Genomic DNA, 19,631 nt, shown 5'->3' with positions numbered 1-19,631 from the left:
GAGTGAGATGTCAAATTTTCTGTCTATATCTTAACAGGTATAAATGGATGTCTTTACAGTGTGTGTGTGTGTGTGCAGATGTGTTTATAAGTGTGTTGGTTTATACTACCTGTCAGTTTGTGTGCATGTGTGAGCGCGCTTGTGTGCGTGCTCTCACTTGTCCATGTTATGCGAGTGTGTGCGTGCATGCGTGTGTGGGGGGTGCGCGCGCACGTGCGTGTGTTTGTGAATTTGTTATGTTCCTATTCTACAGGATTGTGCTATGGAAATGTTTCATAACTCTGTTATGACTGTGGTATATATCGGAATTTATATTAGTTTCAATAAGTGATTTAATTATTCAAACAAGAGAGACAGAGACAGAGAGAGAGAGGTACACTCACAGGCACACACACACACAGTCACTCAGAGTAACGAACAAAATTTTTAAAAATTTCAATTTCACAGACACACGGAGTGATCCAGGGCACAGGAATATAAACACAACATCTTATGCTTCCTCCTTTATTACACTCAGTAAAAGTCAATTTATCAAAATGCAGTTGAAAATATCTATACTTGTGTATACACGACATATTATATAATCAATTGTATAACTAATCTTCAATAAAATGTATAGTCAATATTTTGTTTAAAAAAAAAGAATGTAAAAGTAAAATTTATATCAAAAACCTAACTGAAGTGTTCCCTCTGCTTCTCACCGACGGTGATTCATTACAAACACCAACACAGATTTGAATCACAATATAGAAGACAAAACCTACTGTAAAAATTATTATTAAAAAAAAAGAAGAAAAGCCGCTGGGCTCAAAGCATAGTATCAAAACTTATTTCCTGTTGCCTAAAGAATAACAGATAATAAACATAACATTCTTAAACGATCACAAATGAGTTAAAATATAAATACTGCTTACTATAAAATCACAATTCACAAATAATATGAATCAGACAATAAACAGCCCGAAACAGGCAACAGTTCAACACACTGTACAATTAATACATGGCTGGTCAAATGTCTCTTTTCAATGACATAAAGATCAAGACAAAAGAAATGACAGACAGTTAGACACAGCTTAACACACACCGACACATGATAGTTTACAACGAGAGGTTAGAATAAATACAAGACACTAGAATCACGTTTTTTGTTACCAATAGAAATAACACGGGAGAGCATTTACACATTGTCACTTCTGTCATTATTCAAATCTGTCATAAACATGGAGGAAAACACTCAAACAACATTAACACAAACAGGGACTGGACGGACTCTGAAGATGTTTCATTAAAAAATACAACCACCAACAAAGTGGTACGTTCACAAACGAACAGGGAACGCTTCATGAACATGGTGCTTCAAAGAAACACTGCTTTCTTTGTAGCGTTTGAACTTGCACTGCAGGGGCTGATACACTCTCACAAAACAAGTGCACAAGCAGCACTGCCAGCGCAGAGGTTTGATTCAAGACAGCAGCAGAATAAAAACCAGAACTGTAGGCCCTAGAGAAGGAAGAATCAGATCCCTGGATTTCAAGCACAAAGAACCCAGGTTCCAGAGATCCCATCTGCTCTTTTAGGATCAATCCTAGCTGTGAGCAAGAGGATCGTGTACCTCAGATAGATCGACACAGCATCCTGTGTCATCCGCCACATATGATTCCTGTCGTTTTTGGTTTTACACCGAGAGGGACATTTTGCGGGTGGAGGTATAACAGATTTTCAAGACCACCACCATCGATTTTGATCGCCATGTGCAATATCAGCCATGCGTTGGACCAAAATAATTCTGTTGTAAACCCCAGCTGGTTCTGCGAGTTGCAGAACGAATCTGAACAAATAGTTTACGTTTGAAGCGAAACGTGATTTTCGCTTTTTATGCCTAAAACCATTATGTACACGCGGCGATTGATACTGAAACTGCTTTTGATTCTGCAGGACAAACCTATGTGGAATAGAATGGAACGTCATATGGAATCAGAAAAAAAGCTGATACAGACAGTGCTGTTACGTGCAAACCTATGCAGTTGTATAAACAAACCACCAGACCCAGAGATCTGAACAGAAGAAAAACTGGGCAGCGGAAAGTAGGACTAAAAAAACAAACCCAAGTCTCTGAAGGCAGATAAAGAACAGCACACGACAGTGCACACACTGCAGACACCTCTCCTCGTCCTGATGATGACAGCAGCTCAACACGGTCAGCAACAAAAAGACACTGTGCACCAATGGTGTGTGCCGGACGGTGGTCAGTGGCCGTGTGGACGCAGATCGGAGAAGGGAAAGCGACAGGCAGAGGACGATGTGTCCTACACCATGCCGGGCTTGGCGTACATGGGCATGTGGTAGTAGTTGTAGGACAGGAAGCTCAGTAGGCGGGTCTCCACGGCGCGCTTGGACCCGGAGCTGCCGTAGAACTCCTTCAGCTGTTTCCGCTGCGCCTCCGACATCTGACGGAGCCAGACATTTTACTTTTCATATACTTCTTCGCTTTTTGTTGCTTTTGCAAAAGAAATGCATTGCAGGATGTTTGTACATGATATGCGCTTGTTCATACACGCGCAAACACACACACACACAATCTGACAATCAACAGACATCACAGGTTAAGATTTTTGGTCAACAACCACACGATGACTGATGACCGATGTCACCCAACGACCACAATGATTGATGACTGATGTCACCCAACGACCACAATGATTGATGACTGATGTCACCCAACGACCACACAATGATTAATGAGTGATGTCAACCAACGACCACACAATGATTGATGACTGATGTCACCCAACGACCACACAATGATTGATGACTGATGTCACTCAACGACCACACAATGATTAATGACTGCTATCACCCTACGACCACACAATGATTGATGAGTGATGTCACCCAACGACCACACAATGATTGATGACTGATGTCAACCAACGACCACACAATGATTGATGAGTGATGTCACCCAACGACCTCACAATGATTGGTGAGTGATGTCACCCAACGACCACACAATGATTGATGTCACCCAACGACCTCACAATGATTGATGATTGATGTGACTCACCCCCACTTCCTCGTCCACCAACTGACGAACCCGTTCCTCCAGAGTCTCCTTGGTGTCCTCCTGAAAGCAGTGGGGGAAAAAATTGCCCAAAGTTATTGATCGTTTTACACACAAGTAGACTAACTGGGAGAGAACGCACGCATGCACACATTCATATACACACAAAGATTTATGTGTGTGTGCATGCTTGATGATGGGGAAACTTTTATATACATATATCTTTTATTGATGATAAAGAAGGAGGAGGAGGACGATCATGACGATGCTGCTATGGAGGTCCATTTAGGCTTGGGACTACATGACAAGGCTGTACTCTTCGCTTCCTGTCATAATGCCATCCCGTGTACAAACACACATACATACAGACAGACTGAAAGGCATACACAGACATACACCCCCCACGCCCCCGCCCCTCCACTCCCCAACACATACACTGACCGGACTGGTGACCAGCAGTTCCCGTATTTCATCCCGGAAGTCTGAGAAGCGGTCATGGAAGACAGCCAGGCTCCACGATTCCCGGAAATAGCTGCAAGACACAAGAAGTACACACTGAAGTTGTTCTGGTGTACTCTCACAAACACACAGACAGACAAAATGTGAAGCGGACAGGTAGGCAGTAGCAGCATACAAGAAATAGTGTGTGTGTGTGTGTGTGTGTGTGTGTGTGTGTGTGTGTGTGTGTGTGTGTGTGTGTGTGTGTGTGTGTGTGTGTGTGCTTGAATTAAACGTCTATTCACGTAGCATGATTTTAGACACAGCGTGTTTGCTTGTTTTTTTGTTTGTTTGTGTGTGTGTGCGTGCGTGCGCATGCGTGTGTGTACGTGCGCGCGCGTGCGCGCATGTGTGTGTGTTTGTGTATTTTGAGCTGTGCGTTTGTGAACATTGCGCATGTGTTTATGCGCATGTGCGCTCTCTCTCTCTCTCTCTCTCTCTCTCTCTCTCTCTCTCTCTGTCTCTGTCTCCTCTGACCAACTGCATGTGGCCATCCACCACAGTAAAAACACGCCTGGTACAAGCTTTCAACAAGAGTCTCGACACTTATTGAGCTGTTCCTCTCCAAAATTCAGAGCAGAAATGAATGCAGAGACGCTTCCACACCAAGGCAATGACCACCTCTCGGTAGTTTTCAGTCTACAGAAACTATCAGATAAACCCTGTATGAAACCGCGTGATCCATTTCAGTATGAAACCAAAGAGACAACCAGCATCGAAAAATTAAGACGCAGAAGAAACAAAAGAACATCACCGTACCGGATGCAAACTATTCAGCCCCCATGGTGGAATACCGACACAGAGAGAGCCTGGATAGAAAAAACATGCGGCTGTCAAACTTTGGCAAAAAGAAAGAACAAAACCTTCTCCGGACAAAGATATTGAAACAAAAATGAAAGAAAAAAACTAAACAGTTTGAAGTCATTGCTCAAGAGGCCAAAAATGACAAGTGGAAACATTTTTGCGAGGCACTCAGTTATGACACAACATTGACAGAGTTCTGGCAATTTTATCGTCGCATGGAAGGGAAAACGTGCACAACAACAACCCCAGACACTGATACTGACGGAACCAAGCTTAAGACAAACGAAGAAAAAGGATCCGCCCTGCTCAAACGTTTCATACAACAGAGCGATCAAAGAAACTTAGATGAAAAAAAGAAATATGTTGAGGAGTTAAACCAAACCCTTATGCAGACTGGACCCGATGATGACTTGACAATAGATGATCTAAACAAAGCAATAGCTAAATGCAAGAAAGAATCGGCTCCTGGCCGAGACAAAGTTCGCTACTCGGACATCTAGGAGCTATCGGAAGAAGACAGAAGCAAACTTTTCAATCTGTATCAAAACAGTTTCCACAATGGACATGTGCCGGAGGACTGGACACACAGCTTCTTAAAACCCATACCAAAACCAGGAAAGGGCCATCGTCAGGTAAACGGCTATCGAATCCTAACCATGCAAAACATCGCTGGAAAGCTCATGGAACGCATGATGGCCAGGAAACTTGCAAGGGATCTTGAACACATGCACATTCTCCCTTCAAATCAAGGTGGTTTCAGAACAGGCAAGTCCACATGGGAAAATGCAGCTGCTTTTGCATATGAGGTGTATGAAGGATTTCAAAGAAAAGAAGAAACACTAGCAGTAGCAATCGACCTTGAAGATGCCTACAATAAAGTCCAGTTTGCGCACCCCATGGAGCTGCTACTAAGGTATGGAGTAAGTTTGACACTGACAAGATGGATAGCAGATTGGATGTCTGCACCTTCTAAACTATCCATGGGACTGCCACAAGGGTCTCCGCTCTCTCCTGTCCTCTACAATGTCTACACGAAGGGCCTTGTAGACTTAAACAATAATGGAATAGCTCGGATGATGGCCTGGTCTTCAAAACTTCGAAAGACGCTCAGGAAAGAAATGAAGCCGTCCAGAAACAACTAAACAATATTGCTCAGTGGTGCAAAGACACAGGATCTTCCAACAATCCAGCGAAAGCCCAAACGTTGCTGTGCACCCTCAACAACAAAACCGCGAGCAAATCACCACCACCTGTGTCATTCGACGGGTTTCAGATCGAGAAAACCGGATTCCTACGCTACCTAGGAATATACTTCGACAGGATGCTGACCTTCAGAAAACATACGGAAAATACTGTTCTCAAATGCAAAAAGGGCCTTTCAGTCTTAAAAGCAATGGCAACCAAAGGTATTGAACAACGCCACCTCTTCCTGCTATTCCAATCACTCGTCCTCAGTGTGATCGACTACGGACTTGTAAGGGAAATGAGCGAGCTGACAGACATGCTGGTAACGCAACACCAACGAGCGGCCTACATCTAGGAAAATCGGAAATCCTCAGAAAAGTCAAAGAATATCAAAAAGAACAGGTACAAGGCCATCACACCATCGATCGCCTCAAAGAAATAAAGGCAGAAAGAGGGAGCGGCCGTAAGTCTAGCATGAAAGGTAGAGCACGATGCTTTGCAAATCAAACAAATATCGGCATCATTTCCAAACCAACATTGCGCAAATTTCTTCAAAACGGAACAGGGTCTCTGTGGGCTTTTCCAAATACAATGGACTGGGCAACACACTAGACGCCACGTTCTTGGCATCAGAGATCTTTTCCCATCCCTCTTGCGGCCAATCAGTGGCAGCCTCTGTGCGTGTGTGTATGTGTGTGTTTGTGTGCATGTGTGGGTCTGTGTGTTTGAGTGCGTTTGTGCATGCGCGAGGGTGTAAGTGTACACAAGTATCAGGGGAGTTCTGTGCACGTGCGTATGTGTGTGTGTGTCGGGGGTGGGGGGTGAGGGGGTAGATGATGAGGTATGTGTGTATGCATGCCTACATTGTGGGAGCAACGGAATATTGGAACGTGCGGGTGTGCATATATATATCTTTGTATATATGTGTGGGGGGTTGGAGGTGGGGGATATGAGCGTATGTGTGTGTGTGCTTGTTCAAGTAAGGGTTCATATGTGTGTGTGTGTGTGTGTGTGTGTGTGTGTGTGTGTGTGTGTGTGTGTGTGTGTGTGTGTGTGTCTGTGCCTAGGAAGCTGCGATACGTAGCCTAGAAATGAGTGTGTGGAGGAGGGGGGTAGAGGAGGTGCAGGGTAATGTGTGTGTGTGTGTGTGTGTGTGTGTGTGTGTGTGTGTGTGTGTGTTGGGGCTCATGTACGTTTATGTGTATTTGACTGTGCTTTCATATCTGTGAAACTGCAATTTTGGTGCATATCTGTTATGCATATGTGGGTGTATGTGTGAATGTGTGTCTCCATGTTTTACATTTATTTGCTTATTTATCATCATTGTCTTTTTTTAATTTTTTAATTTTATTATTATTATTATTATTACTACTTTAAAAAAAATTATTATTATTCATTTATTTATGTACGCTTATAGTAGACTTCATCAAGTTTTTGCGCCTTATACATATTATTATTATTCGTAGTAGTTCTTTTTTTATGTATTTATCTATTATTTATTCACCCTTTTTAATTTTTTTTAATTATTTTTTTTTTCTCAAGGCCTGACCAAGCGCGTTGGGTTACGCTGCTGGTCAGGCATCTGCTTGGCAGATGTGGTGTAGCGTATATGGATTTGTCCGAACGCAGTGACCCCTCCTTGAGCTACTGAAACTGAAACTGAAACTGAGCTGTTCCATCCTCACCACTTCCCCCCTCCTGTAACCCCTCACACACTTCACAGTTTAATCAAACAGAAGGAACAGAATCATAGGGTTGGGGAATGCCCGGGTGAAGGGGAAGTATCATCTTGGTAAAGGGCGGGGGGGGGGGGGGGGGGGGGCAAAAGAGAACAACAAAACGACAACAATAATACCAATCTACGAAGTCAAAGAAAAACCAAAGTGGAATTGTGTTTAGACCTTCATCGTTCCACGATGAGTGATCAAATCACCGAGAGTGAAAACGCTGGATGGGTCAAACGATCGCTTCGAACAAGTCTAAACCATTGGGTATACTTATCCTTACATACATACTGACCTGTCCTACCATGGCTTGGAGCAATTTACCGGGTACCTATTTCGTGGGGTACCTATTTCGTGTACGTCTGTGACTGCTTCATGCGCACCAGGACGCCGGAGTTAAAGCTGAGTCAGTGTCAAACCACCAACCATCGTGGCGAAGTGGTTAGCGTCGCGGACTGGCAAACTTTGTGGACGCGGAATCGAGCCCCACCTGAGGTGGTTTTTGTTGTTGTTGTTGTTTTTTGTTTTTTAGTCCATGGCCAACTCCTACCCAGAGTAGAGTCTGCTATGCCGTGGCGGACCCTCAATCAGAGAGAGAGAGAGAGAGAGAGAGAGAGAGAGAGAGAGGTGAGAGCACAGGGAGATAGAGAAACAGTGTGTGTGTGTGTGTGTGTGTGTGTGTGTGTGTGTGTGTGTGTTTGTAAGCATCTGTGTGAATGCATCTTGGTGTATGCATATATGCTTGTGCGTGTGTGCGTTGAATTATGCGTGAATGCATACACACAGACTTTATATAAACGTGTGTTTGAGGGGGGGTAGGGGTGTGCACGCTCGCATGGGGTCATTATAGAAAAATGAAACCTCGATCACATATACGATTATTTCTCTCTTAATTTCACCATCGTCTATCACTGCCACCAATTTGTGTCCGATTATTACAGTAATTTGTGTCAATCAATGTGAAAAAAGGCAACAACAACAACACACACACACACCCCAAAGCCTAAAACCACTCTCAAACAGTCGGTATTCCCTGAGCTACTCAACACCCACCACTCTCCTCTCCATTCCGCCCCCTCTGCCCCCCCCCCCCCCCCCCCCCCCCCCCCTCGCTCCCGTCCTTCCTGTTCCCTGTGGGGATGTGGAGGATTTCAACTGTGCAACGGAACACATTTTAAAACAGTATGGTGCGTGTGTATGTGCGTGCGTGCGTGCGTGCGTGCGTGCGTGTGTGTGTGTGTGTGTGTGTGTGTGTGTGTGTGTGTGTGTGTGTGTGTTCGATAGCGGATAAGGATAATCAGTCCGCTCTGACGCCTCTTTGATAATGGAACTGAAACAAGGTCAAGCACAATCAAATTACAAAAAGATTTAGGGCACCTTTTTTTTCTTTTTACACACCCCCCCCCCCCCCCCCCTCCAACCCAACACACACACAATGAACGGTCAAAATAGCCATGGTAAATCAGGACATGAAGCTCACTGATCGCTGTTGTGTTGTGTTGTGTTGTGTTGGACTGCATTGCATTGTATTCTATTGTGTTGTGATGTACTATTACTGTCTCCACATATTGCTCTGTGTCAAATTCAGGCAGCTCTCCCAGAGGACAGCGCGTCCCCACAGTACAGCGCCACCCATATACACATATCTCCCTTTTTTTTCCTGTCTGTGCATGTGTATTGCTATCACTACAATTACTATTTGTTTTACTATCACGATGGACATTTTGTCTACAGAACTGTTGCCGTGGGAAGAGGAGTAGAAAAAAAAAAAATCCCGGTCTGTGTGGGAATCGAACCCATGCACCGCACTCGCTTCCTCGTCGGGCTGCACCACCGCTCCACCTGTGGTGACTGCTGTACCATGTCACCTGCCCAACACACTACACCGCCTGAAGCAGTTCGCAGCACATCCAGTGCGCGTCCATCTGCCCAGCCGATCGGAACACATGCATTTCTTTTGATTCTCTCTCTCTCTCTCTCCTCGGGGTACAACAGTTTGACTGACGTCAGGATAGTCGGGATAAAAACGAAGAGTGCCCACAGCAAGTGGAAAGTTTCCTTTACTCAGAATCGAAAGTTTTTCAATTAACTTGAAAATTTCGGTGGAATAGGCTTTCCTGGTGAAGGTGATGAATAAACAACCGAAATATACACAAGATGAGACTTTCGATTGTGATTCAAGGAAACAATCTGCAACAATAAGTATCCAGAATGAGAAAATCTGAAAGAGTGCCTACGTTTCTTCGGCAAACACTGTTCTGTTCGAAAGGTGGCGGACTAATTATAAGACTCGACTCCGAAAATGATATGCGACAGAACAACATACAGTAATATAACGGGAACAAAACAGACAGATGCACAGACAGTTTGCGCGTGAGCATGTGCCTGTTTGAGTATAACTATTGTGCGATCGGTTGTGTGCGTGTGCGTGCGAAAATGTGCGTGTATACGTACGAGCCTATGCCGATAATTGGTAACAAATAACGACTGGCAACGGAACGCACGTGGTCAAGGAAAACAACAAACACAACCACAACAACACCAACAGCCAAAGTAAAAAAAAAAAATTAAAAAAAAAAAAAAGTATTAAGACACTTAAACACTATTCAGTCCACACTGACTGAGCGTTCAGAAACGATCGGAGCGATAAAATTCACTGCATGCTGTACTGACGACTTGTTGTTTCAAAATCAACCTGTTCAAACAGAAACCGCCGCTCCAGGCAAATCACCACGTCCTGCTAATCACGTCGATCTGTCCAGTCAGTCACAACATGCGTCACCATGCTTGTTGGCTCCTCCCCACCCCCCTGGCCTCCCGCCCCCGCTGCCTGTTTTCTTTAACCCCTTTAACGCCCTGGTTTGAATCATCTTTAATTGTTCAGCAGTACACATGATTACAATGCAAAACAAAGACAAAGGAGCACCAACAAGCTTAAAGCTTATATTGTGCTCACAACGTTGCACTTCAAATTTTAACATGACGGCTGATGAACCATATTATCATTTGTATCAAATAACTTATTCATAAACAGTAAATAAAGAAATAAAACAAATAAATACACAATAATATAGTAAAATAATGCTACTAGCAATATCAACATGAAATTAAATTCAACTGACGAGCATTACCTGATGGGCTGTCACATTGCTGAGACATGATTGACGCTAAAGGTCGGGTTGTCAGTGTCTATTCTTTATTTTGACTTCTTCTTGAGATGGTCATGCCTTTGTTTAGTAAAAATGAAAAATCAACATCACCACCACCAAAAGAAAAAAAAAAAAAAGAAAGAAAGAAATGTGACCTGTTGCACTTCAAATTCAGGCCACGTTGACCTCATTTCACCCAGCTTCAACAGTCAAGGGGTTAAAGGTTTTTGATGTTGTTGTTGTTGTTGGGTTCCTCTAAGGGTGCCGTTCGACCAAAGCCAGGAAAGTGGGGGCCAAATGAAGAGTGCCCACATCCATGGCAAACACTTTAACTGGCAAGGTCTGACAGGACTGGAGTTCGATGGTTAGCAAACAGTGCCGCGGCAGAACAACAACAGTAACACATATATACATACAGAGATGGGGATTGGAGAGAGAAAGAGACAGACAGACAGACAGACGGGGAGACAGAGACGGGGAAACAGAGAGACAGAAACAGAGGCAAAGAGTGAGTGAGATGGAGGGAGGGTGGTGATGGTAGAGAGGCAGAGAAAGAGAGAGATAGGCAGACAAACAGAAACAGAGAAGGGGCGCGATAGAGAGAGAGAAAGAGAGAGAGAGGGGGGAGAGAGACAGACAGAGACAGAGAAAAAGAAACGGGGAGACAGAGAGACAGAGATGGAGGAAGGGAGAGAGAGGGGGGGGATAGAGATAGAGAGAAAGAGAGTGATGCAGACAGACAGAAACAGAGAGACAGACAGACAGAGACAAAGACAGAGAGACAGAGAGAGAGAGACAGAGAGAGCAACAGAGACACACTCACACAGAGAGAGGGTGAAGACAAGAGAGATACGAGACAGCAAGCTCTGTCTGTCTGTCCGTCTGTCCATCGGTCCATCTCTCTCTCTCTCTCTCTCATTAACCCTGTTTTAACACGGCTCATTGTGTCAATCACTGTTAAAACACAACGGCTAAAGCCATTTCCAAGGACAGCCCGCTATCCCTGAGCTCTTCTGTCCCCCCCCCCCAGGCCCCCCCCCCCCCCACCCCCCGAACCCCCTCCTCCCATCTCTCCTCTCTCTCTCCCCTCCCTTCTCCTTCCCACCCCTCCACCCACAAAACAAAGGTTTGGAACACACACAGAAAGCAGCTACAGCAACAGCAACAACTGGGTGGAAGAGGAAGGAAAAGAAGAGAAGACGGAGGAGGACGAGTATGGGATGGAGGAATGATCGAGACGGGTGGGCGAGGGGGTGATTGGCGGAAGGTGGTTCGGGGGGATGGGGAGGAGGAGCGGGGGGACGGAGGAGGGGGTAGTGTGTGTGCGTGTGTGTGTGTGTGTGTGTGGGGGGGGGGGGGGGGGGGTGCTCACACCTTAGCAACGAAACGCGTTTGGTCAAGGAAAAAATCGAAGGACAAAAGTGTTGATTAAAGACGCTTCCTTCTTTTTTTTTACGGCGAACGCCGAGCGGCTCCGGAGAAACGATTCCAGCGTCGCCGCAATTCGCGGCAGCAACACACACACACACACACGAACACAAACACACACACATTCGCGCGCGCGCGCACACACACACACAAACACATGTACACATGCACGTACGCACACATACACACACAATCACACATATACGCCCTCATGTATGTAGACGCACCCACGCACGCACACACTCTCTCTCTCTCTCTCTCTATATATATATATATATATATATGTATCTTTCTCTCTCTCTCCTTCACCAGACAGAGAGAGAGGGGGGGGGAGAGTCAGACAGACAAACAGAAAGACAGATAAAAAGACCGAGATGCAACATCACTGGCCCCTGACCCTTCTCCCACACACCCTGACCCCTGTCTCCCAAAATAGCTTTTTTTCCCCCACCCTCCGTAGAGCAAACCAACGACAACAACAATAACTACAACAACAACAAAAAAACATTTTTTTTAAAAAAAACCCTAACTCTTATTGACGCGCACAAAGTTAAGTCCCCTGTCCGGCAAACAAAGAAGGGCGGTGCGCGCAAACTTTGCTTTTAACTGGGAATCGACAAGCGGCACTTGGTTCACAATACATCGTGGCTGAGGCCTGTACAGCGGCGCAAAGAGAAAGATGCCCACATGCCCTTCCATCAATCATTCATTCAATCAATCCGCCATGCCATGTAATGTTCTCCTCATCGCTCTGCCATTCCTCCAGCGCTGTCTCCGTAGTCTCTCTGTTCTCTGTCTCCATGTTTCCGTCTCACTGTCTCTGTCTCCGTCTCTCTTGTTCTCTGTCTCTATGTTTCCGTCTCACTGTCTCTGTCTCCGTCTTTCCATCGATTCGTCCGAAAGGCGTGGGCTGCGTTGGGTCGGGCAGTGTTGTTGGTTGTGTAGTGCCTTGCGTTGTGTTATGGGCTGTGTTGTGTGTCTTGTCGTGTCGTGTTGTGTTATGGGCTGTGTTGTGTGTCTTGTCGTGTCGTGTTGTGTTATGGGCTGTGTTGTGTGCCTTGTCGTGTCGTGTTGTGTTATGGCCTGTGTTGTGTGTCTTGTCGCCTTGCGTTGTGTTATGGGCTGTGTTGTGTGCCTTGTCGTGTCGTGTTGTGTTATGGGCTGTGTTGTGTGCCTTGTCGTGTCGTGTTGTGTTATGGGCTGTGTTGTGTGTCTTGTCGTGTCGTGTTGTGTTATGGGCTGTGTTGTGTGTCTTGTCGTGTTGTGTTGTGTTATGGGCTGTGTTGTGTGTCTTGTCGTGTCGTTTTGTGTTATGGGCTGTGTTGTGTGCCTTGTCGTGTCGTGTTGTGTTATGGGCTGTGTTGTGTGCCTTGTCGTGTCGTGTTGTGTTATGGGCTGTGTTGTGTGTCTTGACGTGTTGTGTTGTGTTATGGGCTGTGTTGTGTGCCTTGACGTCTTGTGTCGTGTTATGGGCTGTGTTGTGTGTCTTGACGTGTTGTGTTGTGTTATGGGCTGTGTTGTGTGCCTTGACGTCTTGTGTTGTGTTATGGGCTGTGTTGTGTGCCTTGACGTCTTGTGTTGTGTTATGGGCTGTGTTGTGTGTCTTGTCGTGTCGTGTTGTGTTATGGGCTGTGTTGTGTGTCTTGTCGTGTCGTGTTGTGTTATGGGCTGTGTTGTGTGTCTTGTCGTGTCGTGTTGTGTTATGGGCTGTGTTGTGTGTCTTGTCGTGTCGTGTTGTGTTATGGGCTGTGTTGTGTGCCTTGTCGTGTCGTGTTGTGTTATGGGCTGTGTTGTGTGCCTTGACGTGTTGTGTTGTTGTAGGCTGTGTTGTGCCTAACTTGAGTTGTACTGTGTTGTCTTATAGGCTGTGTTCTGTCTCGTTAAATTGTACTGTATTGTCTTATAGGTTGTGTTGTGCCTTGTCGTGTTGTATTGTGTTGCGTTAGAGGTTGGGGCGGTTTGTGTTGTGACGTGGTGTGCTTTGTTGTATTGAGCTGTGCTTTGCCGTACCGAGTAGAGTTGTGTAGGGTTGTGTGTCATGTTGGGTAGGGTTGTGTTGAGTTGGGCTGTTCCTTTAATGCTATGAGACGCAGCGAAAGATAGGAAACGACTTGAATCTGGTGCAATGTACAGCAAAGTGAACAAAATCGGCCATCTTATGTTGCCATCAGACAAATCAGTTTAAAGAAGACATCCTTTTTATTTATTTATTTATTTTTATTTTTTAATGAAGTCGGTCATCTTCTGTTTGCTATCAGACCGATCGTCATCACTGAGTCGGTCATCTATCACTGTCAACTGATCACCGAACAAAAGTGGGTTATCTTCTATTGCTGTCAGACTAATCACATCCTCGGGCTAACAAGGAGGGGCTCTCTCTCGGACCTACTTTTGCTTCGATTGGGAATGTAGCCTTGAACTGGGTTAGGCAGTTACTTTGAAAATTCCACGACCTTCCACTGCCAGTAACCCATTTCGCTGAATTATTATAATCATTCCTCCAACTGGTGTTAAACCAATAGTTTTACGTCACTCATATGTGTTCAAAAGATCCAAAAATTCTGGGACTGCCCTGGCTTCTTGGTACACAACAAGACCAGACCAAAGTGAACAAACATTAGGTTAATCAATGAAAAAGCCACGTCAATTGCTTTTCCGCCCTCTTTAAGTGAATGTAAACACCATATCTGCTTCTTATCATTTTATAGGTCAGCAGGTTCAACACTCAACAATGCTGAAGTGATCCGGTACATAAACGTCCACTTACGAGAGATCCATTGGGCAATGGCTGCATATCGATCAGATCGATCTTAACTCATAAAGAGACGTCCATGAAAACGTTTTGACAAACACAGCCGTAATTCGAGAGTCCTCTTTTTTCCTGGCACACAGCGGGCACTGAGATTCATGCACCTGTGGCTTACGTGGCGGGAAGTTGACGTACTATGGTCGGTCTGTATATATGTAGGAAGGATATTCCTCTTCTCTCCTCACACGCTGTTCGTTTGTTTTTCATTCATTCATGCCTTTCACATTATGAACGGAGTCGTTGTGTCGAATGACCTGTCTTGCAATGTTTCGTCGATGAGTGAGGTAAGAACGTGTAAACAAAACACCTACCTTCCGGTGTCATCAGTGTGTGCATGTGTGTTAGTGGGGAGGCTACCTTCCGGTGTCATCAGTGTGTGCATGTGTGTTAGTGGGGAGGCTACTTTCCAGTGTCACCACTGTGTGTGTGTGTGTAAAAGTGGGGAGGCTACCTTCCGGTGTCACCACTGTGTGTGTGTGTGTGTAAGTGGGGAGGCTACCTTCCGGTGTCACCACTGTGTGTGTGTGTGTGTGTAAGTGGGGAGGCTACCTTCGAATCACCTGTCTTGCATGTTCGTCGATGAGTGGGAAGACGGTAAACAAAAACCTACCTTCCGGTGTCACCATGTGTGATTGTGTGTTAGTGGGGAGGCTACCTTCCAGTGTCCATCAGGGGTGTGCACGTGTGTAAATGGGAGGCTACTTTCCAGTGTCACCACATGTGTGTGTGTAAAGTGGGGAGGCTACCTTCCGGTGTCACCACTGTGTGTGTGTGTGTAAGTGGGGATGCTACCTTCCGGTGTCACCACTGTGTGTGTGTGTGTGTGTGTAATGGGATGCTACCTTCCGGTGTCACCACTGTGGTGTGTGTGTGTGTAAGTGGGAGCTACCTTCGGTGTCACCACTGTGTGTTGTGTGATAAGTGGGAGCTACCTTCCGGTGTCACCACTGTGTGTGTGTGTGTGTAAGTGGGGAGGCTACCTTCCGGTGTCACCACTGTGTGTGTGTGTGTGTGTAAGTGGGGATGCTACCTTCCGGTGTCACCACTGTGTGTGTGTGTGTGTGCAAGTGGGGATGCTACCTTCCGGTGTCACCACTGTGTGTGTGTGTATACGTAGGGATGCTACCTTCCGGTGTCACCACTGTGGGTGTGTGTATAAGTAGGGATGCTACCTTCTGGTGTCACCACTGTGTGTGTGTATAAGTAGGGATGCTACCTTCTGGTGTCACCACTGTGTGTGTGTATAAGTGGGGAGGCTACCTTCCGGTGTCACCACTGTGTGTGTGTGTGTAAGTGGGGAGGCTACCTTCCGGTGTCACCACTGTGTGTGTGTGTGTAAGTGGGAAGGCTACCTTCCGGTGTCACCATTGTGTGTGTGAGTATATAAGTGGGAGGCTACCTTTCACCACTGTGTGTGTGTGTGTGTGTTAGTGGGGAGGGCCAGGGAGAGGGGTGTGACTGACCTGTAGAGGTCCTTGATGAGCCCCTCGTCGAAGCGGGCCACGAGGTTGTTGAGGGTCCTCTGGTGCACTCCGTACAGACAGATCAGGTTGCTGGCCGGCAGCTCCTGCAGAAACACACACACACACACACACACACATATATATATATATATCCACATAAAATCACGTCATCGAACATAAGAATGTCGTGTAGCTGGTTTAGGTTTTGCTGACAACAACAAGAACGGTAATAATGAATTTCCCATTTTTATGCTGTTTGTAAGCGACAGTATGACATATTCATGACAGATGTTTCAGAAATCTGTTTTTATATCAGCTGTAAGGTAAATGCGAAAGGCGACATCCTAAGTTCTGTCTACCTGAAACAAGGTCAGCCTTAACGTCACAGGTGGCTGATTTACAGCCAGTCACACACACAGACACACAGAGAATGAGAGAGAGAGAGAGAGGGAGAGAGAGAGAGAGAGAGAGAGAGAGAGAGAGATTGCGAAATCATAATCTTCAGTTATTCCTATGCAGACACTGACGAAATCTTCTTGACTAATATAGATTCAAACCAGTTTGATTTTCTCTCAACAACAAAATGACTGAAGATTCTCCTAATACAAGAAAACACTACACCCATATCGTTCTACTCCTACTTCTAATCCATATCTTTCTCTTCCTCTTGGAAATCATAGGGAAGGTATGGGTAATTGCGAACAGCGTGTAACTGCGAACGATTCGTATACCGCCCCACTTCAAAGCATTCTTAACGGTTGCATTTTACAATTTAACGTCTGCTTCGACCTTTTCCTAATACCTTAATGAATATCCATTCCAAAGAACCAGTCAAACATCAGCTACTTCTGGCTATTTCCGCGCTATTTCTTCTCTTCGCGCATCACTGCCGACCAAGGTTACAAACGTACTCTCAAAATCCTAAAATCAAGGGAAGCAAGTTGTAGGACTTGAACTTTGACACAGTTTAAAATAGTTATATTTGATCGGATATGCTGAATGCGCATTACCAGTGCTGGGAGAATTTAAGAAAGCATATCGGTGACAGATCGGAACGTCAGTTTTAACATGAATCTGCAAAATACTGTCTTTTGCAACTAGACCATTGGATATTCTGACATGAGTCTATTTGCGAACGATGCTGTGCACTTACTGAGCACTTCAAAAGAATGTGTTTGTGTGCGATAGGGAGTGTGTGTTTTTAAACGTCTGTTTGTGTGTTTGTGTGCACGTGTGATCAAAACCAACAATACAACAGTCTAGTGGGATGTTCAAATAATATGTATGTCTTACGAGTTAAAGACCTGCTTCTGTTTTAATTGTCTACACGTACCCAAAGCCATCGTTCGCAATTACACTTGCCCGTTCGCATTTACCCTCAGGCACCCTTGCTATTTCAAACGTCGACAAAACGTTGAAAAGAATGAGCAGACGAACTTTTCCTGGTGCAACCAGTCGGAGAAAGCCTTCAAAAACAAAAGAACCACGTTTGACTGTCATACGACATATTATCTTTACAGTGCACACGTTGAGCTGGTCGCTTCGACAGAATCGTTCGCGATCGAGGCCATGACCTACGCATTAACCCAACGCGCTGGTGAGGCCTTGAGGCGCTCCAAACAGCGAAACGGCCAAATGTACCTTGTCTGTCTGTCTCTCTGTCAGTTTGCATGGTTGGTTGGTTGGATTATTTGATGGTTGGCTGGTTGGCTGTTTGGATGATAGGATGATTGGTTAGTTGGATGGTTGGTTGGCTGGATGACTGGATGGTTGGTTGGTTGGTTGGTTGGAGGGCTGACTGGTTTATTGGCTGGTTGTTGGATGATTGGTTGGTTGGTTAATTGGATGGATGGATGGATAGTTGGATGGTTGGATGATTAGTTTGGATGATTGGTTGGTTGGTTGGATGGATGTATGGCTGGATGATTGGTTGGTTGGATGATTGGGTGGTTGGTTGATGATTGGATGGTTGGTTGGTTGGATGATTGGTTAGCAGGATAGTTGGATGGTTTGTTGGTAGGATGATTAGGTGGCCGGATGTTTGGCTGGATGGCTGAATGGTTGACTGATTGCTTGGTTGGATGATTAGATGGTTGGATGATTGGTTGAATGATTAGATGGTTGGATGGTTGGTTGGATGATTGGATGATAGGCTGGTTGGTTGGTTGGCTGGTTGGTTGGTTGGCTGGTTGGCTGGTTGGTTAGTTGGCTGGTTGCAAGTCGTGCGTCACCTTCTTGGAGAGGCAGACGACCCTGTCGACAGCCTGGTACTGGCTGATGCCCAGCCTCATGTAGCCCTCGGCGGCCTTGGCGTCTCCCGTGCTGACCTCCCGGCACTGCAAACACACACACACACACAAACACACACGCACGCGCGCATGCACACATGCACGCACATACACTCACGCACGCCCGCGCGCACACCCGCGCATGCACACACACACACAGACACGCGCACACAGAGGACACATCAGAAACGTGTATGATGAACCCTTTCTTCCTTCTTTCTTTCTTTATCTTGTTTATCTATTTATCTACTTATTTATTTATTTATTTATTTATTGTTTATTCATATATATATATCTTTTCATCTATTTCTTTGTTTTTATCCAATATAGATTTTTATTTTGTTTTATTTTGTTTCCTCCTTTCTCTTTTCTTTGTTTTGTTTTGTTTGTTTTTTTGTGAGTTCCTTTGCTCCTTTTCCTTCTTCATGTCTTTTTTTCCCATTTTCAGTTTTTTTTGTCATCAGCGTCATGATCATAACCATCAATTTATTTCTTCCTCCCTTCCATCTCTATCTCTCCTCCCCCCCCCCCCCCCTCCTTTCCTTCCTTTTTTCCTTTCTTCATTCATTCACTCTTTCTTTCTTTCTTCTATTTCCAAGTCTCTGCTCAGCAAAACAGGTTACCTTGGAAAACTAAGAAAACTATTTTCGCAGATCCTGTGATGAAGACGCAGACACAGCCACAAGAGTTCTTGCCATAGAAGGTTACGAGCCAGTTGTTTTTTTGTTTTTTTCTTTCTTTCTTTCTTTTCTTTCTTTCTTTCTGTCTTTCTTATTTGATCTGAACAATGGGATCAACGGAGCAGGAGATCAATCGATACATGCCCACACAAGCGGGACGGACACGACGAAAAATCATTTTCCTATCAGACTGATCTTCGCTGCCACCCATGGGTGGTGCTCTGTCCGTCAGTCTCTCTGCCACGCTCTGTCTGTCTGTCTGTCTCCCTCTGTCTATCTGACTGTCTCTCTCTCATTATCTCTCTCTCCCTCTCTCTTCTCTTTCTCTACCCCCCGTTTCTAATGGTGGGTCGTTAGCGAGAATGAAACGGTTGCATAAAAAAACGACCCGTCCATTAGAGACATTTTGACCGATAATCTTTCACACCCTCCATCCCTTTCCCTCTCCGACTCCCTCTCTCTCTCTCTTTCAGTTTCTCTTTCTCCTGTTTGAAAAAAAGATAATGGTTTCCCAGACAGAATCGGGGCCAAACGCAAATAAC

At 45.3% G+C, this 19,631-nt stretch overlaps 1 protein-coding gene across 1 annotated transcript in view; it reads right to left on the bottom strand.

Moving 5' to 3' along the window:
• Positions 1 to 490: 490 nt before the first annotated feature.
• The window catches only part of LOC143295734 (cilia- and flagella-associated protein 61-like), a 105,674-nt gene continuing 86,533 nt past the window's right edge, over positions 491 to 19,631 (bottom strand). Inside the window, exons 27-31 of the mRNA XM_076607354.1 lie at positions 18,353 to 18,457; positions 16,122 to 16,225; positions 3,503 to 3,593; positions 3,065 to 3,124; positions 491 to 2,447 (exon numbers count right to left, since the gene is read on the bottom strand). Of these exons, the coding sequence (XP_076463469.1) occupies positions 2,307 to 2,447; positions 3,065 to 3,124; positions 3,503 to 3,593; positions 16,122 to 16,225; positions 18,353 to 18,457 (501 nt within the window). The 3' untranslated portion in view covers positions 491 to 2,306. The remainder of the gene's footprint in view (positions 2,448 to 3,064; positions 3,125 to 3,502; positions 3,594 to 16,121; positions 16,226 to 18,352; positions 18,458 to 19,631) is intronic.

The sequence above is a fragment of the Babylonia areolata genome, chromosome 21 (assembly GCF_041734735.1).
Source record: "Babylonia areolata isolate BAREFJ2019XMU chromosome 21, ASM4173473v1, whole genome shotgun sequence".
Classification (NCBI taxonomy): Eukaryota; Metazoa; Mollusca; class Gastropoda; order Neogastropoda; family Buccinidae; genus Babylonia; species Babylonia areolata.
This window is presented reverse-complemented; position numbering and strand designations above follow the sequence as displayed.